This window comes from Lissotriton vulgaris, chromosome 1_2 (genome assembly GCF_964263255.1).
Source record: "Lissotriton vulgaris chromosome 1_2, aLisVul1.2, whole genome shotgun sequence".
In the NCBI taxonomy this organism is placed as follows: domain Eukaryota; kingdom Metazoa; phylum Chordata; class Amphibia; order Caudata; family Salamandridae; genus Lissotriton; species Lissotriton vulgaris.
In genome coordinates, this window is record NC_141686.1 from 90865374 (window position 1) to 90891556 (window position 26183).

A 26183-nucleotide genomic window follows, 5' to 3' on the forward strand; every position below is an offset into this window, starting at 1 on the left:
TATTACTCTACCCGCAATCACTCGGTCCATATGTAGCCAATTTTTATCTGACTCACGTTGGGACTATTCAAGCAGGACCCGAAGTGGGGCTGCTTTGTAATACAGGCTCAGGTTGAGCATCTCCAAGCTGTCCTCATCTGTAGGCTTTATGAGGAGACTAAACGGAAGCCTTGGTCTTTTATCCTGCCATATGAATTTTCTTAAGAGGGTGTGGGACCTGCACAAGAACTCTTTTTCGAGTTCTATGGGCAGACTCTGAAACAGATGAAGAAAGTTCGGTAAGACTACCATCTTGATGGCATGTATTCTGCCCAACTCGGAAATGTAAAGGGGTGCCCACCTCCTTAGGTCAGCTTGTAGCTGGTGTAGGAGTGGAGGGTAGTTAGCTGCAAATAACATATCTGGGAATACAATTGAACCTTAAAATCTCAGGGTTAAGTCTGTCTTGGCACAATGGAATGGGGTTGAAGCCACCAGGTCTCCCATTTCTGCCTCCGGTAGTGTTAGGTTAAGGAGAAATTATTTATGTAGATTGATGCGGAATCCCGCTACCACCTCGAAGCTTCCAAATTCTTTCCGGACTGTCGTTATAGATTGTTGTGGGTCCGATATTGGTAAAAAGATATCGTCGGCGAAAAGTGAGATTTTATGTTCCTCAGCACCAAATTGGATTCCCTTAAGTCCTCGATTAAGGGGCAGCCCTGCCTCATTCCCTGTTCCAGAAGGAAGGAGTCAGAGGCTACTCCGTTAACTAAAACTCTCGCGCTGGGGGCCACTGGTATTTCACTCTGTGCACCTTGTCATGAGTCTGTCTGCCCTTGATAAATCCCAATTGATCCGGGTGGATCAGCCCTGGCATAAAATTTCCAGGCGGGTGGCTAAAATGTTTGAGTATAATTTAACGTCTAAATTAAGAAGCGCTATGGGACGGTACGATCCACATTGCCTTGGATCTTTTCCAGGCTTATGATTCTTTTTTTTTTTTAAAGATATTCCTGCTAGAAGCATTTTTTTGTGCATTTACTTATATTTGCACATCTGCTTTTATTAGTGATTTAGAGCTCGTTTGATTGAAAGCTCTCGCTAAATTGCTTCACAAATATTGTTTTAATTTACTTAGTATCCGACCTCTGGACAAGTGCACACACAATTTATGACTTTTTATCTGAGCACCGGATGTCTTTTCTCATGCAAAGCATTGGTTACTTTTTCAAAGTGACCCAGTTATTTTAATATTTCTTTTTAAACTGGTCATTTATGGTTTCTTTTCACAATTTGTTACTAGAGCATACAGGTAATTTTCTATTCTGTATTATATTTTTGCTGGCTACATTGCCAATGTAGATGTAACTATATTAACTGAATACATCAATTGATGAAAAGACTGAGAGTCTTTTGGTAAATTATTTAGGCTCAGTTTTGCATTCACCTTGCTTTCCACTGGTCGTGTGGATCGACCCTTTTCTGCTAGAAGGAAAGTGTCGACATAAACAGTCTTTAGTTTCAAGGCCACTCATTGTATGCACTAATCTTATAGCAGTTATCTCACGTCCCCATAGTAAGCTATCAAAGGCAGATGTCAAAGCAAGTGGGAGGCGGATTTTATTAGGAGAGATTTCAGATGTGATTTTGAGTTATTGCTGCTCCCAAACTAGGGAAGTGTCGCTCCACAGACTGATTCATGAGGAGTGTTTGCGCAGAATGTATTATGCACCCACAGGGATGAATGTGATTGGACTAGGCGTAAACCAGAGGTTCCTCTGATAATTTTGTTTTTTAAGTTATCATGAAAGTGTGAACTGATAGCTGAACTCTGGGCCCTTATTTAAAACTATCTCAGAAGGAGGCAGTCACAGTTCCTTCAGGTTGATAACCAGATGCTGTCTAATGTAGGAGCATTCAATGCCTGTCAGTTATGGATCCCGGGCATCGAAAAAACAACTTGTGTTGACCTTGTGCTAATGCAGTGGTGAAGCGATTCATAAGGAATATCAACACGGTGCTAAGAACTGTCTGTGAGCAATAAGACCATAGGACCCTCCGCTCAATGCACAATTACTGTCTAGTTAAACACTACATGAGAGTTCGAGAGACTGAAGATGAGTGGTACAGTAGGGGTTGTGTCCTGCTTAAAGTGGTAGACTATCCAATGTTTTTGGTCGCATTCAGCTTCATGTAAAACAGGGTTCTTCAAAGTCGGTCCTGGAGGGCTGGATCCATTATAGATTTTTAGCATATCGCCCTTTAGATAAATGTAGTTGTCTTAAAAATCTGGCATGGATTCATCCCTCTGGGGCCAACTTGGGAGAACCCTGATTTAAAAGATACAAGTTTGAATATTTCTAATCTTTGTTTTGACCTTTCTGGTGAATGTAATGTAGAGCTGCTTACTGAATGGTGGTCCCTTTTATTTATTTATTTATTTATTTATTTATTTATTTTATACATATTTCCTTATTCATTTTTCCATATAGAACAAAAGACAGAGGGCACTGGCATGTATTTTTTCACAAAGGCAATATTATCAAATATTATAGAAATCGAACAGCGTTCAGTTTCTCAATTAAGCATGCACTCAATCATTCTCATATATATATTGACCACAGTGTAGGCATCGTTGCATCTATTAGATGTCTATTTAGTATTAAATATCCGACGCATCTTCGTAGTATTCTTCCCAACAACCCCATATTTTATGATGATTTAGAGGAACAACACTTACTTTCATATCTATTTATTCTACGCCTCTATTCTTCAATGCTAGGGGAGTTGGCTTCCTCCAGTTCTGTTCAATCTCTCATCCCCGGTGTTAGCCCAAATCTTAAAAGAATCTTCTCATCAATTGTGAAGCGTTCATTCTCCAGTATATTCAACAGTGCCATTTTTGGATTATGTACTATTTGCCTTTTCATGGAAGCACTCGGATCCCATGACAAAAGTACTCCAGCATCTGACAGGCACATATTGTGAATAAAAAGCCCACAACCTCGAACCGAAATCTCAAGAACTCGGACGCAGAACCCCCATGAATTCTCCATAATCTTTTGGGAATCAGGCAGATTCAATGTAAGATACTTTTTTATTGTGGGTTCCATGTGTGCCATGAGTGCACCCATCCACTTCTCGTTTTCTAGGTGGCCGATGTCAGCTCTCAATCTACCAGTGTTTATTGAAGGTGCTGGTGAATTATTGATCAGAGTTTTATATAAGCAGGATATTTTCTGAGTTGGGAAGTAGAGACAACCCATTTGGCCTCAAGGGGACCGAACTCTGGAACATTCTTGTGATCAGTTAAATATGTAACAACAGCATGCTGTAATTGGAGATACCTATACAGTTGGATTTGCAGAAGCCCAAACTCCTCCGTGATTTCTGAAAATTATTTTAGTGACTATTTCCCCACCTCACTTCTCAAAGCCCTCAAAAGGAGCTACCTACGTAAATGTGGTCCCCAGCCATAAGGCGTTTGGCCTGTCAACCTATCAGCCGAGCCAATTTGTTTATGCGACACCCTCCCTGTTGGTATAGCTACTTTTGTGGCAGTGGGGCTCCAATCCGGACCTTCTCACCATACAGAAAATTATTGGAAGCTTTTCACCGTCGCCATAGTTCGGCTGCATATGCTGTATCTGATACTGTTCCAGTCTAGGAGATATAGAACCAGTCATTCTCCACAATCCAGTGTGCAGCCCTTTAATAAGACATGGAATAATTGCTAGGCTATCTCTGTATGCTGATTTGCAACAGTTAATGAATGAGACTCGAGTGTGGCTCTTGTTCATAAAAAGGATCTCAGCAGCAGCGCCAGAGTGTGCATAAAGCTGTGAGGTAGGCTTAAGTAATCATTTTTAAATATATATAGAATTTTAGGAATGGTGATAATTTTCAATAATGCAATCTGTCCCATCATTTGACACTGTGTCTCATTCTATCCTGGTCGACAGATTTAAGTCACTTGGTCTTGTTGACAAGCACAAGCGCTACTCAGGGGTCTCGCAAATAAGTACCATACGAAACTTTGGTGGCGCCAAGTGTGTGTTACCTAAACATGTGTCCTCATAATATCAAAGTACGAGTTTCCAGCTGCATCAGCATGTTTTGTCTAGGTGCTAGGGATTGACCAGAACTGAATAACAAAGGGCATTGTTTATTGACCTTGCTCACAGTGTTCAGACTAAACTCCAGGAACAGGCAGAGAACGGACAAAGCAGAGGGTTCTCATGTGAAAGACCTAAACAGAGTCTTGCGAAAATAAAGCCATGTAGTAACGTGCACAAAAGCTACATCATGGCTGCTGGGTTCATGCTGACTTAGCGATGTCGACAATGTCCCTATTGGCCACGTAACAAAGGTTCTGCCTTGAGGTGGCTTCCTTTCTAAAAGATTGAACGTTCCAGCTTTTTTCATCTAATGTGCGATCCAAGCAAAAAGCTTTGATGTCGAGAGTCCCACAGGGTTCTACCCTAAGCTCTGTGTTATTTAACATCTATGTCCGCCCGTTAGCGGGCCTTATAGGGAGTTGCGGGCTTACCCCTTTTCATACGCCGATGATACTCTGGTCATCTTGTCTTTATCATCGGCACAGAACCATGACCTGTCTGAACCGGGGTATGCTGGAAATCGCGTAATGGATGAAAAAAAATCACTCAAACTTAATGGCGACAAGACTGAGGTCATTGTTCTGTGTAATACCGCCTTTGGGGCCAAAGACACTGGTCAGAATCCTTAGGAACTCTGCCCACTCCATCTATGAAGGTTAAAATTCTGAGCTTTTTTCATTGAGGAAAAGCTTTCCTTAAAACCACAGGTGACTAAAGTAACTGCCACCTGTTTTGCAGTCCCTAAATGGCTGAAAACCCTTCCATGGTTAATTCCCTTAGCAGTTCATAGGACTGTAATACAGACTTTGGTCATATCCAAATTGGATTATGGCAATGTTCTGTACCTGGGAGTTATTAAGATCTCTGTCCATTGTTTACAGATGGTCCAAAATGCTGCTGCTAGGATGCTCTTTTGTTTACCAAAATACACTTCAGTCTCTCATCTGTTTTTGGAACTGCATTGGCTCAAGGTTTCTGAATGCAATGAGTTCAAAGCACTATGCTATATGTTGAAAGTCAAACCGGGCTTAGTGCCACGCTACATCCAGACACTGGTAGTTCCTTATCAGCCTACTCAGTCATTGAGATCTTCGAATCAAGCTTTTTTCACTTTACCAAGGTTTCATCTAACCAGCATGAAAGGCCCGTCTTTTGCCTACTTAGGTCCAAAATTGTGGACTTCTTTGCTAGATGCTCTTAGAAATTGTAATTCATTACTCCCTTTTTGCAAACGCCTGTAGATTTGACTACTCTAAGTCACAGTTGTGGGTCATCATATCTGCGTCTGTCCTGCGCCAGGAAACCCTTCGGGGTAGCTGTTGGCATTATAAATTGCCTAAATAAATAGACAGAGGGAGAGACATCCACGCTTGCATGTCGTGTCTAATGGAAAGCCGGGGGGATTAATTTGGAATCCAGCATCAGCACTTTTTGTGCCCTTGGTAATAGCAGTGATGTTGTCATGCAAATAAACCAGGGTGGCCTGCGTTCTGGAGCCCTGGCCAATCCAAGCAGCATAATCTGCAATAGTATTTGCTGTGCTGAGTCCTAGTAGGTAACCCCTGGGTATCTCACTGTTGCACAACACATCACAGCCTTGCATTGTCATCGTTTGTCGGGACTCATATTTGTAATGTGTTGTTAAAAACCTATCAGAGGACCCGGATCACAGTAATAAGCTTCATTTAAACATTTACAGCTTTTTTCCGTTTCAGCTCTTTTGGTCAGCAGGACCCGCAGAACAGACTGAGAGGCTCTCTTAGGGAATATGCACTCCCCAACACTTAGCGGGGATCAGCTGACCCTGCCTCTTTAGTTGCCTTTCACGTATTGGGTGGCATGAGCATGAGACTGCGAAATTATGATGGTACATCTCCTCCAAGCCCCTCAAACAACTTACAGTATCATCTACACCTTTAATGTGATGAACCTGTAAGGAGATCCAAGAAAACTTGGAGGTTAGGCTTGAGAGTGGTTGAAGAGTAAGAACGAGGAATGGGCACTTGAGGGTGAAGGCACCACTGGGTCTAGAAAGCCAACCTCTTTGTTCCCAGAAAAATCTAGGACATACATTAGCGCTTGCTCTTTATGAAATTCCATGTCCATTTTCTTTTTTCCTGATGAGATTTCACTCGTGCAGTGCTCCCTTCAGCACTTTGAAAAATGAGGAATTCCTGGTCAAGGTGTATCTCTCTACACAACAAGCATGAATCTTCAATTGTTCGCAACAATGTACCATTCAGGAGCCAACGGTGAGTTTGTGTTTTGTGAGCCCTTATTGTAGCCAGGACATTATATTTTCTACAGGACATCCAATTCAGCACCTTCTTGAGTGGCCTTGATAATGGAAGTCTTACTTGAGGCTACTGGGCTGACTTACTTCACATGGTGTTGCTCAGCAGTCATGGTTGGCTGTGTAAAGGTTATTTCTAGGCTAATGTGTGTTATGGAATCTAAATTCCTGCAGTGATGGACCCCCATCTTTCAGTATTGATGGCACAGGACTACCGGCTCAGTTTACCATACTCACCTGGGCCCATAAACATTCACACTTTGGAACGGTAATCCAATGTTCGAGGCATGTGGGCTGCTAAATTCATATCTTAGCATTAGATCGCCACCTATTGTTGGGTCCGGATGATCGCACATTGTTGTCCTGGAAGAGTCTTCGAAGTATCCTGAGATGGGTGGCTCCTCCCCTGGACTACAGTGCGCATGGGCATCGGCTCCATCCCCAGATTGTTTTTTTCCGCCATTGGGTTCGGATGCGGTCTCGACGTCTCTCCGTCGGAACCGAAAAAACATCATTTCTAAAGGCCAAAAGGCTTTGGGTTCTTTACGTCGGTATTGTTTGCGTACGGTCTCGAGTTCTTCCGTCTCTCGGAGCCGGAATCAGCGGAGTTTTTCCAACTCTTTGGACATCGAGGCCTTCTCATCGCGACTCGACACCAAGTTCCCAACATGGAGCGGACTCCGTTTAAGCTGTGTCCGCTCTGTGGGTCCAAATACCCACATATAGACGTGCACCCGGTCTGTAATAAATGCCTTTCGCCAGACCATGACGAAGGAAGTTGCAGGGCCTGTGCGAGTTTCAGGTCGAAGAAGACTCTCACGATTCGGCGCGCGGTGCGCCTGGTGGCCAAGCAGACGGCCCCGGATCCGGAAAACATCTTCGACGACCAAGAAGAGGAGGACCAGAGCCATCATCTTCAAATCTCCCCGCCTGAGACGGAGGTCGAGGCTGATCCGGAATATGACGACGACGGGGTCGTGGATCAAGGCCTTGAATACGTCGACGAGGTAGGGGACGACAATATGGTTTATGGGGCCGCGGAAGATAGCTCAGGGGACGAGCTATGTCCCGAAGTTGACGAACATCAGGAAAGGGTCGCGGGATCGCCTGTCGGCCTTACCCAAGACCCTGTAGCGCAAGCCTCGGCCCCGCCTGCTGGCCCGGCCACGGACATACTTGCTGCGCCGAGGGAATCGAAACCGAAACTGAAAGAAGCGGTCTCGACTACACCTAAAATGGCCGACCCGAAACTGAAAGCGAAAGTTAAGGACTCAATCGTCCCTAAGATGGCGGTCGTTACAGCAAAGTCGAGTAAACCGGCAGCCTCATCGACTCCGTCGACCTCCGGTCCGCAGAAGTCGAAGAAACACGGCGATTCCACAGGGTCGAAATCGGCGCCGGAGGAGAGATCCTCTAAAAAGGGTGGCACGCACAAGACAAGCGCGCCGGCGCCGGCAAAGCCAGCCAAAGCAAGCGACGCAGCCCGGCTCCAACAGGAACATCGGCGCATCGCTCCAAGGACTCGAGGTCGGCGCCGTCCATCCCTCCAAAAGACCAACGGAACGTCGCATCCGAAGGCAAGGCCACCTCGTCGGTGCCAAAGACATCGATTACCGACACATCTCTCGTTGCTCCTTCACTGCAAAGAATTAGGGAGAAGGCTTTTTCATCGTCGGCGCCAACGCCATCGACGCAAAAGGAGGCAGACGTCCCGGTCAAGCCCGCAAGTAAACTCCTCTTCCTTCTACCACCAAAAGTGGCGCCGAAGGCTTTTTCATCGAAATCGACGCCAAAGAAGTCGGAATCTTCTTCGGCAAGGGCATCTTCAGGTCATGTGCACGACCAAGAAGAGGATTCGGAGTGCTTCATAGATGCGGACACGGGGAAGTTAACCCTTTACAAAAGGAAAATCACTTCGCAGCCGGTGGAATCCTATGTCATCCCCCTAAAGAAGAAGAAGTACCAACATGACGCCTCAGGCCTCATGGAACCTATCCAGCCTCCTCCAAGAAGGAGCCCGACACCGTCTCCAGACCACTCTGAAAGTGAGGGCTATGCTGAAGATGAACAATATACATTCCCAGTCAATGAACCTGAGGCACAGCCAGATTCATATGATGTCATTGGGGACCAAGGCACCCAAGATATGGGACAAGACCCACAGACTTTCGGTACACGTGCTTCCCCTACAGAGGATTCTGCAGGTTTTCATGCACTCATTGAGAGGGCAGCTGCTAACCATGATGTGGACATGCATGCTGACCCAGTGGAGGAAGACTTTCTGTTCGACACTTTTTCGGTTTCGGAAAAAACTGTCAAGACACTGCCCATGCTTAAAGGGGTCCTCAAGCATGCGGCGGACATCTTTAAGGAACCTACCAGGGCAAGGGTGGTCAACCCACGTATTGAAAAAAAGTACAGACCAGCGCCTGCGGACCCTGCGTACATTCGAGGACAGTTGCCGCTTGACTCCCTGGTGGTCGCAAACGCAAGAAAAAGGGCCAACTCCCAATCAACGGGTGAAGCTCCTCCCCCGGATAAGGAGTCCAAAGTGCTAGAGGCAGGAGGCAAAAGAGTGGCTGCGCAGGCTGCCAATTTCTGGCGTATTGCAAATACACAGGCACTACTGGCACGTTATGATAGATCACATTACGACACACTAGAGCAGATTGTCGAACACCTGCCTCCACAGTTTCAAGAGGGCACCAAAATGATTATTCGAGAAGGACAACTGATTTCCAACGCGGCCATAAAGTGTGCACTTGATGTCGCGGACACGGCCGCTAGGGCCATTAATACCAGTGTGATGCTCAGGAGACAGGCGTGGCTCCGCATATCGGGGTTCAAACCTGACATTCAAACAACCATACTTAATCAACCAGTCAATCCGGAGAGACTGTTTGGTCCAGATGTTGACACCACCCTGGAAAAAATTAAAAAAGATACTGAAACTGCTAAATCTATGGGGGCCCTGCAATCACAGCAGTTTCGTGGCAATAATTTTCGTCGCTCAGGTGCCCGTGGAATCACCAGAGGACAAATGGGTCACCAATCACAGTTCCCTAGAGGTGGAGCACAATCCTCGTACCCCAAACAAAACAAGAGGGGCTACAGGGGAAACAGCAACAAGGGACGCGGCAAAGGAGGCAACAATTCACGCTCCTCTGCCCCAAGCAGCCAGTGACTCGCTGTCACTGCCCCCCGACCACTTAACACCCGTCGGGGGGAGAATACAGCAGTTCCTGCCCGTCTGGATCAACATCACCACAGACAGGTGGGTGCGACAGCTCATCCAGTACGGTTATTGTCTAGAGTTAAAATCCACTCCACCCAACATTCCGCCAAGGCAAAGACCTATGTCCGCAGAGCACTTGCACTTATTGCAGCAGGAAGTGTTGGTGATGCTGCAAAAAGGGGCAATCGAGCTCGTGCCAGTGGGAGAGGAGGGCACAGGGGTATATTCCCTGTACTTCCTCATTCCAAAGAAGGACGGATCTCTCAGACCAATTCTGGATCTACGTCCCCTCAATCTGTACATACTGTCAGAGCATTTCCATATGCTTACACTGCAACAAATTCTTCCTATGTTAAACAAAGGAGACTTCTTAGCAACCTTAGATCTCAAGGATGCTTATTTCCACATTCCGCTACATCCGTCCCACAGGAAGTACCTCAGGTTCACTATCCAGGGCACGCATTATCAGTTCAAAGTCCTACCCTTCGGAGTCACAACTGCCCCAAGGGTGTTTACCAAGTGTCTGGCGACAGTAGCAGCGCACCTCAGGAGGCAGAACATCCATGTCTACCCCTACCTCGACGACTGGCTCGTTCAAGCCAGGTCGGAACAGCAGTGCGCCGCGGACATGTCAACTACCATTCACCTCCTTCACGACCTAGGTTTCTCGCTAAATTACCCAAAGTCACACCTTCAGCCGGCACATGTCCGACAGTTTCTGGGTGCGACAATCAATACCCTGACGGCCAAGGCGCAACCAAACCAGGTCAGGATAGACGGCATGCAGTCTTTAATCCACAAGTTCAGACCGGGACACTCACTTCCAGCAAGAGTGTTCATGCAGTTGATAGGCATGATGGCCTCCTGCATCTTCATAGTCCCTCACGCACGGTTGCATATGCGCCCGCTCCAGGAGTGTTTAGCAAATCAGTGGACACAGGCTCAGGGACAATTAACAGACCTAGTGTTGGTTACCAGTCGGGCATACAACTCTCTGCATTGGTGGACTCCACACAACCTTTGCAAGGGCCGACTGTTCCAGGAGCCAGTGCCACAGGTTATCCTGACAACGGACGCATCCCTCCAGGGATGGGGAGCTCATCTGCTCACTTACACGGTGCAGGGGCTATGGACGACGCAGCAACAGAAGATGCACATCAACTATCTAGAACTGATGGCGATCTTCATGGCACTCAAGTCCTTCATTGTACATCTGTGCAACAAGGTGGTGTTAGTCCGGACGGACAACATGACCGCGATGTACTACATCCAAAAACAGGGGGGCACCCACTCGCCACAGCTGTCTCACCTGGCTCAGAGCATGTGGAAGTGGGCCATTCAGAGGAACATCTTCCTCATGGCAGAACACCTCCCAGGGAAGGACAATCAGATGGCGGATCTGCTCAGCAGATACAGCCATCAAATGCACGAGTGGGAGATACATCCATCGGTACTCCAGCCATACTTCCAAAGGTGGGGTCGTCCAGACATAGATCTGTTCGCCACAAGGGAAAACGCAAAATGCCAAAGCTTCGCCGCCAGGTTCCCACACCCCCAATCGCAGGGCAATGCGATATGGATGAACTGGTCAGGCAAATTTGCTTACGCTTTTCCCCCGACACCTCTGATACCACTGGTGGCGAGAAAACTAAGGCAACACTCGATGACACTCATCCTAGTTGCTCCAACGTGGGCGCGCCAGGCCTGGTACACCACGTTCCTCGAACTCTCAGTGGTGCCGCATCAAAGACTGCGCCTCACGCCCAGACTTCTGACGCAGAACCATGGAGAAATTCAGCATCCAGATCCGCAACAGCTCAACCTAGCGATCTGGCTCCTGAAATCTTAGAGTTTGGATACCTCAACCTACCTCCTGAATGCATGAACATCATCAAGGAGGCGAGGAAGCCCTCAACACGAGCATGCTATGCCGCAAAATGGAAGCGTTTTGTCATTTACTGTGCGGACAATGACATAAACCCGCTAGATGCATCTATCCCTAACATCATTTGCTATCTGTTACACCTTTATAAGTGCAAACTAGCGTTCACTTCTATTCGAATACATCTATCCGCCATCGCAGCTTACCTTCAAAATAGGCAGCATCTCTCGGTCTTCAGGGTGCCTGCCATTAAAGCGTTTCTTGAAGGTCTGAAGCGAGTCATTCCCCCAAGAACACCGCCAGCTCCGGTTTGGAACCTCAATGTGGTCCTCACCAGACTGATGGGACCACCATTTGAGCCACTGCACTCGTGTGAACTGCAATTCCTAACGTGGAAAGTTGCTTTCCTAATTGCTATTACGTCACTAAGGCGTGTTAGTGAGCTGCAAGCACTCACAATACAAGAGCCTTTCATTCAAATTCATCCAAATAGGGTAGTGCTACGTACTAACCCCAAATTCCTTCCAAAGGTGGTGTCACACTTTCATCTCAACCAAACTATCGATTTGCCAGCATTCTTCCAGAACCCACAAACAGTGGCGGAAAGAATGCTCCATACGTTAGACGTGCGGAGGGCACTGATGTACTACATGGACAGGACACAACACTTTAGGAAGACGAAACAACTCTTTGTTGCCTTCTCACCACAACACAAAGGCAACCCGATCTCCAAAGCTGGAATAGCCAGATGGATTGTTAAGTGCATTCAAATCTGTTATCAAAAGGCCAAGCGCACTTTAACAATACCCCCAAAGGCACACTCCACACGCAAGTTGGGGGCATCCATGGCTTTCCTAGGTAACATTCCTCTAGAGGACATTTGCAGAGCAGCCACGTGGATTACACCACATACCTTTACAAAACATTACTGTGTTGATGTACATTCCAAACAGCAAGCGGCTGTAGGACAGGCTGTTCTCAAAACACTTTTTCAGGTTTCTGCAGCTGGCACAGGCAACCGCCGCTAATGGAGGGACTGCTATGTATTCTATGCTAAGATATGAATTTAGCAGCCCACATGCCTCGAACTGAATATGCTACTTACCAGTATGCATCTGTTCTTGGCATGTAGGGCTGCTAACATTCATATCGCCCACCCTCCTCCCCGGTGCCTGTCGCAGCTGCAGATATACTATTGTATTCAATCATTAGCATGGACATCCTTTACACTTTTCACTCCATCCTCTGCCACAATGGCGAAAAACAATCTGGGGATGGAGCCGATGCCCATGCGCACTGTAGTCCAGGGGAGGAGCCACCCATCTCAGGATACTTCGAAGACTCTTCCAGGACAACAATGTGCGATCATCCGGACCCAACACTAGGTGGCGATCTAATGCTAAGATATGAATGTTAGCAGCCCTACATGCCAAGAACAGATGCATACTGGTAAGTAGCATATTCATTTCTTCCTACCTATCAGAAATGTATTCACCTTTAGGACTTATACCTGTAACCATGACTTACCAAATTCTTGTCACTCGTGCTCCAAGTCCTAAAACTAATGGATCAAAGGAGTTATAATAATAGGTAGAAATAACATTTACTTATAGAAATAACCACAGACTCTGGAAAGTTTTAAACACTTTATCTATGCAATATTCTGTGAGTCAGATGCCATAACAGTCAGATTAAGGACTTTGCAAGTAAGAATATAACTATTAAAGCATAAATTGTGTGAGTCTTTAAGCAAATACCTTTAGATATTGATACCTGGGAAGGGTGAGTAAGGGAAACGGTACAAGGACGTACCAGATAGATTATATTTACCTAGAATGGTGCGAGGACCAACCCTGACCATGGGCTGGGACAAGAAAGGGCTCCCGACTAATCAGGTGCCAACAGTACAGGACAGGTGCAGGATCGTACAGGCATCCTCGGCTAAGTGCAACGCCAGCGTCACACCCTTCTCTGCAGCTACTCTCGAAATCCCTTCTGGGCGACAGTCTTCTCCCTCAGCAATTTCCTGATTCTTCTTTCAGAGTGCTCGACCAGTGCTCTGAGGTCTGCGGCATCCACGGTTCTTCTCTCGCATTCGTTGGGTCAATAACAGGTCTGTGACAAGTCGGACAAACTAACTAACTGAACCTACCTTAGTTATACCATTTTCCAGGGTATGTACCACCAGCCAATGTTGCAAATATGTGTATTCCCTTCATTTGATTGGTCAGAGAGGCGAGGAGAGGTCATCACACCATACCAGTATGAGATCATTTCCATTCAATAAAGTTGAACAATGTTCCCGCCCATAATTTACTTTCCCATGCTTTTATTCCACCCAGCAATATTTGTTTCAAATCATATACAATGTATTACAGTCCATATTTCTTCCTCTCCTGGGGTCATACGGTCAAGTTCCCAAGAACAATGCGAGTAAGTCAGGACTTTGGCTGTGGTCAATGACAGTGCTTCAAGGATTTCTGTGACGGTCTGCGAAGACGCAACCTTTTCAAAATGGAGTTTGCCACACCCTTCAGGCCCAAGTACGAGCTAATAATAAAGACAAAGAGAGACATGTTAGAATACGAAAATAAATTAATGCACTGTATACCCCTTATTTCTACTCTAACCCCATTACTTTATTTTAACTATAGCATTCGTAACTAAGCAGGAAATACTAAGTTTAGTTCAAGCAGGAGCATGTGCATTAGTATAGGAAGCGGCCATCTTTGACACTAGTGCGCAGCTGCAAGAATTCCCACCAAAAGCATAGATACATCACACTACGCAGATGTAGCAGACGCATGCGCCAAAAAGTTCCCACGTTTTTGAATTAGTAATAACAAAATGTGTTGATTAATAAGTTACATGTTATTTCGAGAGGATTGCATACAAGCAAGTTTCTTTAGGTACAAAACCTTGCTCCATCAGTATGAGGTGGCATCTTACTCTTAGAGTTTCCAAAGATGGATACAGGTGCCAGTGAATCACTGATAACTATGGATTCCTTGCCATACACAAACAAATAACAAGCACTTTCTTTCTCGAGAATATGCCTTCTTGAGCTTGGACAAGCATAAGCAGTGTTGTGTACCGGTGAATAAGGACCTGATACGTGTCCTGTATTTGATCATTTCAATGCTTTAGATGAGAAAGATCTGCTGAGCAGAGTTGCAGCCTTTTGGGGTGCCTGTGCATTCCTTTGGGTTCAGTTAGAATCTGATGGCTTTCCCTCTTTGTTTCTAGTTCACCCACAAGAGAACATGGCTTAGTTGCCTTATTTTTACTTGACAATGACACCGATGTATTATGTTGTATTGTAGCATTTCTATAGTGCTTCATACCCTACTGTGTGGTTTTGAAGTGCTTTTCTGGAACAATTATTTTGCCACACCGCAGGGGAACGCATGGATGGAAGGCTGTGGTCTTTGTGGTAAGCCTCTGTGGGAAGCATTTTGGTGTCATGAGCGAGTGGCCAGAGAAGTGCTCTTACCTTGTCTTGGTGGTGTGATGGAGGAGGAAAGCCTGGGAGATGAGGTGTACGTTATTGTTGAAATTATCTGCCATATATGAGGAATTCTGATCCCTTATAAATATTGGGTTCAGCAAAAGAGAAATTGCACTATTGACGTTACCTCTCTACTTGTTAACAACTGTACTGATTTGTGTCTTGGAGTTTGAGCTGGCCATTGCTTGCAGTCGCTTAGGGTTTTCGTTTCAGGATCAAAAGTTCTAGGAACAGAAAAGACACTAACACAATATTTTCTTTCTTTTTTGCAGGGTCTCGGCTGTCTTGTCACAAAGAGTAAGTCTATTTTTTAACTGTATTCCTTATTCACCACCTTCTAAAATTCTCCACATTACCTCTCTTGAGTTGAATTATGAAGCATGGGCAGGGGCGGTGGTCTGAACTGTATTCCTGCGGTGAATATCTACTGTTCTGATGAGCCTGAAGATTTATTCTTGGCTATGGTTTCTTTGGGGTTGATGGGCGAGGGCAGGTGGGGTACAAGGAGTCCATTCACTGCTGAAGAGAGAGAGAGAGATTGATTGTACGTACTGCATGATGTCTAGGTTGCAATACAGAACATGTCAGTTGTTGTGCATATAAGCCCTCTCCCTCTTTCTATTGGCTAGGTCCTAGTTCATATATTAACAACAACTGAGGAGTGACTAAGTGCAAACGAATAAAGAATATTTAAACAAAAAATCTTTTTAGTGTATTTTTCTTTATATATATCTCTCTTACTATCCCCCTCAAGGACAAAGAAACCCCTTAAAGAAAAATATTCCTAAGGGGAACCAATGTCCCTGTGTGATGTCCTAGTTCTACAGAAAAACATTTCGGTATTATGAGTAACAGGGCTCCAGGTTGACGTTTTTTCCCATTTCAACATTTATAGTTCTTCTTGAGATACACCTTTATCGAATTGTTTGTATTAAGGTCCCTGAACCAATTAGTGTTTCTCCTCAAAAGGATTTGTATATATTTGTCCTCTTTATGCTTCTTGAACTGCTCAATAGGACCATTATGGAAGGGTTTCTGATGATACTTGTTACTGCAGATGCTTCACCTTCAGACTACCCGCAGGCACCAAAGTGGGTTTTGAAGATACTTAATCATAGTCTTTGCGAGCCGGTAGGTGGGGTTGTGCAACTGTGTCCGCTCCACTCTGCCCTAGAAATAACGGTTGGAGCTGCCAATAAGTGCCACCCAAGCGCACTGACGTCATTTCCATTCTTTCCGCACCTTAGTATGCTGATACAGAGCTAGCTCCTAACTTTTTCTCTTCAGAGGAGGAGCTTTTATCTTACAAAATTTCTTTCCATTGTACAAGATACTTTATCCCCTCCTAAAACTACAGGATTTAAATCTTTTAGGGACTGTTGCCAACAAATGTCTGTGACAAATCCCTACGAGTATGCCTTGATGCCCCCGAAGGTTGTACGTTGCTGAGCACTTTGGGAAGTCCTGCAAACATTGCTACTCGAAAATTAGAACACAGTCCCATTCCTGCTCTCAGGGCTGTTCCCACAACAGGTCATGAGCTCATAAAAAGTGAGAAAACGGTTTTGGGTTGCTTGAATTCCGATTCAGGGAGGACTTGGCCTGGCAGTTCGGGCTGGACTGTTCCCATGAGGAGCAGGGTCAATACTGATTTGCATATGACTGTGTCCAAACTGAGCTGGCATTGTGGGTGAAAAATTATAGAATGGGATGTGGCCCAAGCAATTGCCAGTGGCTGAGATTAATTCAAGCATTCCATCCATCCCCTTGTTGTTTTTGCATTTTGACCTAGAGAGAACACTCCGCTTTTACATCAGTCATACCAAAAATCGTCGAGTGGACTATAAGCTCTTTTGTTTTGGGATGACATTGTAGAAGAGGACAAATGCAGGTGAATTGTCCTCTGCATCAAGATCTGTTTCACATTGATCAAAAAGCAGCCTTTTGAAGTATTGAGGGCCAACTCGGCCAAGGCTGCTTGTTATGTTATGTTATGTTATATCTTGTTTTGTATAGCGCACGGCTACTCAAAAAGAGTGTCCCAGCGCTTTTATTGAGGCCTATAGCAGAGTAACACAACACAATGATGTAAAAACAAATTAGAAGAAACAAAACAGAGGGGAAAAGGCCTAAAGGGCAAAAAGCCAAGTTTTAAGGCCCTTCCTAAAGGCAAGCAAATTAGTAGCACAGCGTAATGTCAGCGGCAAAGTGTTCCACAACTGTGGCGCCAGCAACCCAAAGGAGCGGCCTCCAATGCGGGCTCTTTTTACTCGCGGGACTACCGCAAGAAACAAAGATTCAGATCTTAGAGATCGAGCCGGGTGGTAAAAGGCGAGTCTCCTTTGGAGATACTTTGCTCCCACAGCATGAAGAGCTTTATAGGCCAAGGTCAAAGCCTTAAAGGCAATCCGCTTCCGGATAGGCAGCCAATGGAGCGACTGCAACAAGCCGGCAGCGCTGGCTCGCCTATTTAGGCCATAAATGGCCCTAGCGGCCGCGTTCTGAACAACTTGCAGCCGCTGCAATAGATATTCTGGCAGGCCCAGATAGAGGACGTTGGAATAATCCAATCTTGAGCCGATCAGGGCCTGCACTGTCATCTTCCTTGCACTGCACTAGCATGTGGACTACATGTCTTGGATATTTGTCTTGCTGTTAAGTGGGAATCAGTACACACATTCACCAAGCAGTCTTGCATTGACCGCCAAGTCTAACAGGAATGACTCCATTGCTGTTTGGTTTGAGTCAATCCACTGATCCACTACTGGGGGTTCTGCTTTGGTGTCTATTCTAAAGATAAGGAATCTGCCGTTAGACGTACACATCAGAAGAACACCTTACTTCGAGTTCTGACTTTCTGATAGGTACTCTAACTGCAGATTCCTTACCACAGTCGCACCTCCCTATTCTGTAGAACAGACTCTTTTCCCATCTAAAAAGGTCTCAAATGAAAGATCTGCACATTAGCATGGACAATTTATTATTGGGCTCTGTATCTGAGGGCGCAGATTGGGTGGCCTCTATATGCAACTCCAGCTGTCACTTTCAGGGCAGAGCAGAGTCCGCGTAGAGCTGCATGACACCACGCAGATGCTATGCTGAAAAATATTCAGGATCTAGTCTTAATCCTGGGGATATTCCAAAGGTAAGAAATCTGTGGCTAGATAGAGTATCCACCAGAAGAGCTACCGAAGGTAAATATCTTGTTCATCAGGGGTATCCTCACCGAACTAGGACCATGGGCAGTTAGGTGCTTTACTCTTCCCTTGGATTCACACAAAGGCCAAATCAAGCAGCTCTGCTGGCACATGGATTTCTTCCAATTTCTCTTAGCACACTGCCTGCAGGCTTTTAGCTGGCAGACATGCAAAGTTCTCCTAGCCTAATATTATACAACCCCACAGTGAATTAGTTGCGGTATCTTAACACCTGCAGGCTATCTTGGACTCACCCATTTGCCATTGTCCTGGCTACCTATCCAAGAATCAGGAACTTGGCCTGGGACATGGAACATGGCATGAAGAGCTCTGACAAGGTCTCACCATCAAGTGTATAAATTCCAAGTGTGTACAGAACTCCTGCTGCTTTCCATGCTGAAATGATGTATCTTCAAAACTGTATATTGCCTTCCCTCTAATGTCCCGGCATGTCATTTGTCCTACCAGTTTCCAAAATATACAAAGATAACCAACCTGCATGTGTACTCAGTCACGCTTTACACCAATTAATTCAGCTTACATTGTGCCAGAAATATCTGCCATCTTTGCCAGGGTCCTAAATCTGCCTGTGAAATTGCTATTTGTTTTGGTCGAGTGCCAGATTTTATGGAATTTTCTGCAGAGCTTGCCTTTTCAGGGAGACTTTTTTTTTTATTCTTGAGAATAAATGTCAGATACTCACTGGAGCAACTTCTCAGACTGAGTCAGTTGGCAAGTGGCCACCTTACTCAAAGGTCGGTTCATAACACACTACGTGACGTGTGTGTATCTGAACTTCTTTTTCCCTATGGCTTAGACGTGTTTTGAATGTTTTTCAAAGGACTCAAAAGACCCCTTCACAAACAGGTTCCCCATCCTTGTACCTAGCCTCTTGCCAGCTGTTACATTTTTCTCTCTCCAGGCCCAGTGTGAATCTGGAATGAGCCAACAGTGGGGTGCATGGAGAAGGGAAGTTTGTTAACCCGTATTCCATCCCTGCTCTGACCAAGACTCCTAAGGAGGCTCTTGTGATTGGTGATGTCAACGTTTTAGTAGGAATCATAGGAATCTGCTATTGAGGGCTTCCTGCCAGTGAATCGTCTACCAAGCACCAGTGTCTATTCAGTTCGGATTTCAATCATCACCAAAAGTATTTAAGGTGTGATACTTGATAGTAGAAATAGTAGTTTGGGATGTCCTGACCCCTCCACCACCACCACCATAGGGCGATAGCTCATTTGTGCAGCGACTCGCACCCTTTCCCCTCTACAGTGTAATTGAAACAGATCTGCTGTGAGCATGGGAGGCATTGTTGATACCGACAACAAGGGGCAGTCTGTATTAAAAATAGTACATTTGTAGCACCACCATATTAACGGAAGCATTACTTTCCAGCCATGATGATGATTGTTACTCCACCGTTGGAGATCCCTGTGGACCTCCTGTAACCGGGGCTTGACATTTTTAGAGATGAGATCGGAAATTGAGGGCATGATTTGAATCTCAATATAGTTAGTTGACTTGAGTGGCGAATGGGTTCTATCCATTTAATCTTTTATTTATTTATTTATTTATTTATTATAACATTTGTAAAGCGCGAACGAAGGCCCTAGGGCATCTCGGCGCTAATAACTGAAATGTTAAACCCACAAGGGGTGCCTAGGGGATAGTCAGGATCATTGGTTAAAAAGCCAGGTCTTCAGATTCTTTCGGAAGGACCAGAGAGAGGTACTGGCCTTGATAGAAAGAGGGAGGGTGTTCCACAACTTCGGTGCCGCTACGAGAAATCGTCTGTCACCCCAATGGACCGTTTTCGTACGGGGGACCACCAGGTCAAAGGAGCTGGAGGAACGCAGTGTTCTGGAAGGACAGTAGGGGGTCAAATTCTGAGTAAAGAACACTGGTCCAGCGTTATGTAAGGCCTTGTAGATCAAACACAATGACTTAAACTTGATCCTTTTCTTCACTGGGAGCCAATGGAGTTGCCGTATGATGGGGGACACTGATTGGTATTTTGTGGTTCGCCCTAGCAGCCTGGCTGCCGCGTTCTGGATGGCCTGCATTTTTATTAACACTCTCTCCTGAGCACCTAGGAACAGAGCATTGCAATAATCTAGGGTGGAGAGAACCAGGGCACTGACCAATGTTTTGGCGGCATTTTCGGGCAGGAAGGGCAGAATTTTCTTGATAAGCCGTAGCTTGTAAAAGGCTGAGGAGGAGATCTGGTTTGCATGGGGGAGAAAGTTCAGCCGGTCGTCGAACAGAACGCCCAGGTTCCTCACCTTGTTGACCGGTTCTGGGGGCTGACCCATGGATGAGGGCCACCACAAGGGGGACCACTCCGGGGAGAGGTTGCCAAAAATGACAACCTCTGATTTCTCAGAGTTTAGTTTCAGGCAATTATGGGCCATCCAGCTCCCAATTGCCTGCATACCCTGATTGAATGTATCAGCTTTTTGAGGCCCATCATTCTTAACGGAAAGGACCAATTGGGTGTCATCTGCGTAGGATGTTAGGCTCATCCCGTGTGCTCTGATGACATTGGCAAGGTCCGACACATAAATGTTAAACAGTGTCGGACTAAGGGATGAGCCTTGAGGAACACCACATGGCAGTGACAAGGGGGGTGATTCAAATGGTCCTACCGTGACAACCTGGGTCCTGTTAGCCAGGAAGGAGGCAAGGAGATTTTTAGCGTTGCCTTGTATACCTATACTCTCGACACGGTCGACCAAGGTAGTGTGGTCGACCGTGTCGAAGGCCGCCGATAAATCCAGTAGGATCAAGACAGCAGTGCCTCCCGCATCTCGGATGGATCTAATGTCATCCGCCGCCTTGACCAAGGCGGTTTCGGTTCCGTGGAATCGACGGAAACCGAACTGAGATTCGTCCAGGCATTTGTTTTCTTCAATGAAGAGGGAGAGTTGTTCGTTCATGATTTTCTCCACTATTTTGGCTAGTAGTGGCAGACTCGCAATGGGTCGGTAACTTTTTGGTTCTTCTTTATCCAAGGTGGGCTTTTTAAGGAGGGGTTTTATGAGAGTTTTCTTGAGGGTGTCCGGGTAGGTGCCTGTCAAAAACATGGAATTGCAAATTTCGGTGGTAGCAGGAAGTACTACTTCCATGATTGGTCGTAAAACCTTCATGGGACAGGGGTCCAAGGCTGACCCCGATTTGATGGTAGAGGTGATGTTTAGTACCTGAGAGCAAGACACTTCTCTGAACTGCTGAAGCGTGGGTCCGTCACAGTGAGTGGAGGGCCTGTGGGAGCACGTTGAAGAATTGGCAAAGATCCGATAAATATCGTCCACTTTGCTAAAAAAGAACTTAGACAGAGCATCACAGAGAGCTTGGGAAGGGGGAGGTGTAAGATCCATAGAGGAGCCAGCTAGTTGTTTAGTGGTCTCATAAAGACATTTATGTGAATTTTGAGCGGCTTCAATTTTGCTACTGTAATACTTTTTCTTAGCGTCAAAGATAAGATTTTTGTATGTAGCTACCGACTCTTTATACAGGGATTTAGCTTCCTGATTATAGTCTTTTCGCCAGTGTCTCTCTCTGTTTCGGCATAGTTGCTTTTGTGTGCGAATTTCATCTGTGTACCACGGGGCCGAGGGGGTCGATCTATTGCGCGACCGTTGTTTAACTTGAACCAGGTCTTTGGCTGCGGAGCTGATCCAGTTATGATATTGGGTGGTGGCAGTGTTTGGGTTCGGAGAAAAGGTGGGCAAAGTGTCATTGAGCGTGGTTTTTAGCTTACTTTCATCTATGTCCTCCCATGCCAAATAAGGCTGGCGAGAGTTGGGGTTTGATTTGTTGATCATGGAATCATGTATTAGTAAAGTTGTCAAAATGAGGTGGTGGTCAGACCAAGTTAGGGGAAGTATTTGTTTGACTTGAAAATTTGTGGCATTGGAGAAAATGCCATCCAGGGTGTGCCCTCCTTCATGCGTGGGAGAGTGGACCAAGGGAGTGAGGCCGAAAGTAGCCAAGTCAGCTGATAGCGTAGCTGTATCAGGGTTGTCAGGGGCGTCAAAGTGGAAGTTAAAATCTCCCAAAATGGTGAAAGAATTGTTAAGTGCAGACGTTTCCAGCAAGGACCTAAAGGAACTAATAAAGTCATGTCTAGGCCCTGGGGGGCGATAAAGAAGGATCCCTTTAAAAGTATATGAAGGGGACAATTTAATAGCAAATTCTATGGCTTCGCAAGAAGTCTGTGGGATAATGGTGAACCTTACAGTGTAGGTATCGCGGGCGATGATAGCAATTCCACCTCCTTTTTTCTTAATTTGCCTGTCTAGTCTATGGGTGGTGAACCCAGGCGGGACAGCTATGACTAGGTCCGGGTCGGAGGTTTGGCCCATCCATGTTTCTGTCATGAACAGAAGATCTATTTTGTGGTCAAGGATCAAATCATGAATGTCTTGGCTATGTTTGCCAAGCGAACGGACGTTGGTAAGAGCTATGGTATGGGATTTCATGGAGTAATTCTTATGACTCTGGGGTTTGCTGGTGGGAAGTATACTAGTATGACAACCCGAGCAGAAGGTGACAGAGTTAGAGATCAGAGAGTTGGGATGGGAAATAGTGCAGTTTTGGCAGATCTTGGGACGGAGATGCAGGAGCTGGGCAGCCGAGTAATATATACGAGGGGACTGGGGGGATAAACCAGGGGGGGTGGCCCTAGGCCCGGGCCAGGCGCGGACGGGCGCAGACGGGCTTGCCTTTGGCGCGCCTTCGGCGCGCCGCCGGCGCGCCCGCTGCGCCCGCCCGCTGCGCGGCCGTGCAAATCTGTTGTTTTTATGCATAGTTTGGGTGGGAACAAGGGGAGTGTGGGAAGGGCTCAGAGCAAACCGGCGAGCCTTCCCAAACCAAGATGGCGGCCAAAGTGCTCGACGAAGCTTCCCAGCGCCTCAGAGCAGCGGCGCTGTGGGAGCGAGTGTGCAAGTGCCTCAGCAAAATAATCACGCGTTGAGGTGGGGGGGCGGAGGTGTAAAATAGCACCTAATTAAAATATGTACAATTTTAAAAAAAAGTATTTTCCACAGGTTATACAACAGTTGATTCCCTAAATTTGTAAGGAGCAGTGCGAGTGAGCAGCTAACCTCCGGCTTCCGCCTCAGAGGGGTAAAACATCAATCAGCAGCTAGAATCGTTTCTAAGCCCTTAAATACCTTGAAATGGCGGGAAGGGCTCAGAGCAAACCGGCGAGCCTTCCCAAACCAAGATGGCGGCCAAAGTGCTCGACGAAGCTTCCCAGCGCCTCAGAGCAGCGGCGCTGTGGGAGCGAGTGTGCAAGTGCCTCAGCAAAATAATCACGCGTTGAGGTGGGGGGGCGGAGGTGTAAAATAGCACCTAATTAAAATATGTACAATTTTAAAAAAAAAGTATTTTCCACAGGTTATACAACAGTTGATTCCCTAAATTTGTAAGGAGCAGTGCGAGTGAGCAGCTAACCTCCGGCTTCCGCCTCAGAGGGGTAAAACATCAATTTCCATTGGGACATTCATGCTCAGGGCCTTAGATTTGTGCGTATTGAGCTTGAACATTGACCCGGGCAAAATCATGGAAGTTCTGTGAGCTGTGGTTGTAGAGGGTAGAGACTAGAATATCAGAAGCAAATAGGCTCAGTTTAAGTACTTCTATTCCCAGTTTGATCCCCAAGATGTCAGCTGCCTTGCTCACCTGCTGTGTAAGGGGCTCCAGATCAAGTGCGAACAGCAAGGGATGGGGGAGGGGGAGATAAGATCCCTGACTAATTCACCCGTAATCATTCTCTTGGGTGAGCCATAACAAAGGGGCCTGCATACACTGTTGTTTGTGGACTTTATATATTCAATATCACACTTTCTTCCGCTTGCATGAGTATTTTTAGGCCAAATCTAAAACTGTTCTTTTTGTTCAGGAACTTCACCTCTATTCAAACCCAATAGTTATCTATCTTCCTTTCTTTGTTTCTTTGTTTGTTTGTTTGTTTGTTTGTTTGTTTGTTTGTTTCTTTCTTTCCTTCTTTCCTTCTTACTTTCTCTCTTTTTCCTGCCAAACATACTGGGTTTCCTTCTGAAGACTGGTCGTGTGGCAATTTGGTGCCTTCCTCAGATGTTTGTCACCCGGTACTTCAGCAGCTTGTGTCTGAGCACTGGATCCTCAATGGGTTTCTTAATGGCTTTGTGTGAAGCTCCTGATCACATTGTGCCCAATGAACTCGGGAGCTTTGGTTATTTGGTGCTTAGACGCTGCCCATGTGCACCTGCATTGAATTCATTTGATTGTCTAAGATGACTTACCTTTCTTTGTCCATCAGGTAACTGCTTACACGAGAGCTGGTTTCGAACCTACAAGCTGACTCCTTCGGCGCCAAGCGTACTCAGTGTTGACCTCGCCTTCATCCGAGATGAGAAGGGTCAACTGTATCCCACACTGAATATTAAGTGGTGGGTGGCCACTGATGGTAAGACTCTAAATATGGGCGCTGACAATGACTTGCCAAATATTCTGCATGTGCTGAATGCTGAACCTATTAAGGGGTATCTTTCATTCCATTTCTATTACTCTACTGAGAGGCAGGGGTCAGACCTTCTCAACTCCCTAACTCCATTGAATCCTAAAGGGAAAATCCTTAAGTCACAGTGAGGAACTCTTTAGGCGGTCATAAAATCAGGGGAAATAGGGTCAAACGCAGATTACCATGACTAAGAGAGTACTATTTAAAATGTCAGCACCATTATAGCGTGCCATTTAACCCTTTGAGCTACATATAGTATAGCAAAACGTTTCTATACTTTTTGCTAGGGAATATAGGGAAATCTTTTGGGAAAACTCTTCTGTAGAACAGATCAATCTGGACATGTTGTCATGGGCCCAATTCTAAACTATGAATCAAAAATTGTCCATTAGTGCAATTTATGTTCGATATACTCTGGCATTTACTCAAATCTTCATTATGTGTATGTGGACCTTCGGACAAAATTATATATTTACAAAAAGTAAATTTATTTGTCTAATTTGTTTCCTGATATTTATCTTTCTAATTTTCTCTACCCTCTTTCCTCCCTCGCCACCAGCCAGTGTCGTGTTTCTGCAAGGAGCGCTGCTCCAGGTACGGCAGACGACCGATAATGCGCAAGTCTGTGCCCAGTTCAACTTTGAAAATGAGTTAGAGGATCAGCGTCGCCCAGATGGCGAGAAGGTGGGTGACCGAGTTAAAATGGCGCTCAATCCATGTATTTGAAAATATCTGGTCAGTGTTTTCTGTGCTCTACCATTAACTGAAGTCTCAGTCGAACATTTGATGTTGTCTGCATTTCTTCTTTGGTTTGCATTAAAGGTTCAGTGATGTTTTGTATACGTTGTTTAACCTCCCTCTTTTTATTGGGGGCCACACATACAGAGAATATAATTCGATGAGTTATTTCCTCTGCCATTTTGTTTATGTGCTAGAACATTTTATTTAAAGAAAAAAAGGCATTACTGTCTATGGTGCGAGTCTGGATAATGGCAGTAGGATAGATATGGCAACATTTCCCAAGAGTTTGCAAGGACTATAAATGCAGAGGCTGCCCCCGCAGGGGGCTCGAGAGCCGGCGCCATAACCAGCGCTGCGCCCCGGGACACAAACAACTAGTGGGGGCCGGTTTTTGGCGCGCAAAGCGACCAGGAGCTAAGAAAATGCCCGGCCCCTCCCCCCGCGGCGGCCGCCGAAGAGGAGCCGGCACCTCTGGCCAATGGAGGCCGAGGCAGGCTATGAACTCGCCAATGGGCATGGGGGCCTACCTGGCCTGGAAGGTGAATGGGGGGGCATATAAGCGCTGCTCCCCCAGGCAAGCTCCTATCTTATTGGAGCAGGGGAGCAGCACCGGCGGTGGAGCGCAAATTCTTGTCGAGAATCCCATTTATATGCGAAGGTTCTATTGATGAAGGCGAAGCCCTCCACGACTGAGGAACCCGCCGCTGCTGCCCGAAGAGGAA

At 46.0% G+C, this 26183-nt stretch overlaps 1 protein-coding gene across 1 annotated transcript in view; it reads left to right on the top strand.

The window, feature by feature from the left end:
* The window catches only part of IL17RA (interleukin 17 receptor A), a 263698-nt gene that overhangs the window by 90386 nt on the left and 147129 nt on the right, over positions 1–26183 (top strand). Inside the window, exons 2-4 of the mRNA XM_086952880.1 lie at positions 15291–15315; positions 24520–24666; positions 25280–25404. Of these exons, the coding sequence (XP_086809006.1) occupies positions 15291–15315; positions 24520–24666; positions 25280–25404 (297 nt within the window). The remainder of the gene's footprint in view (positions 1–15290; positions 15316–24519; positions 24667–25279; positions 25405–26183) is intronic.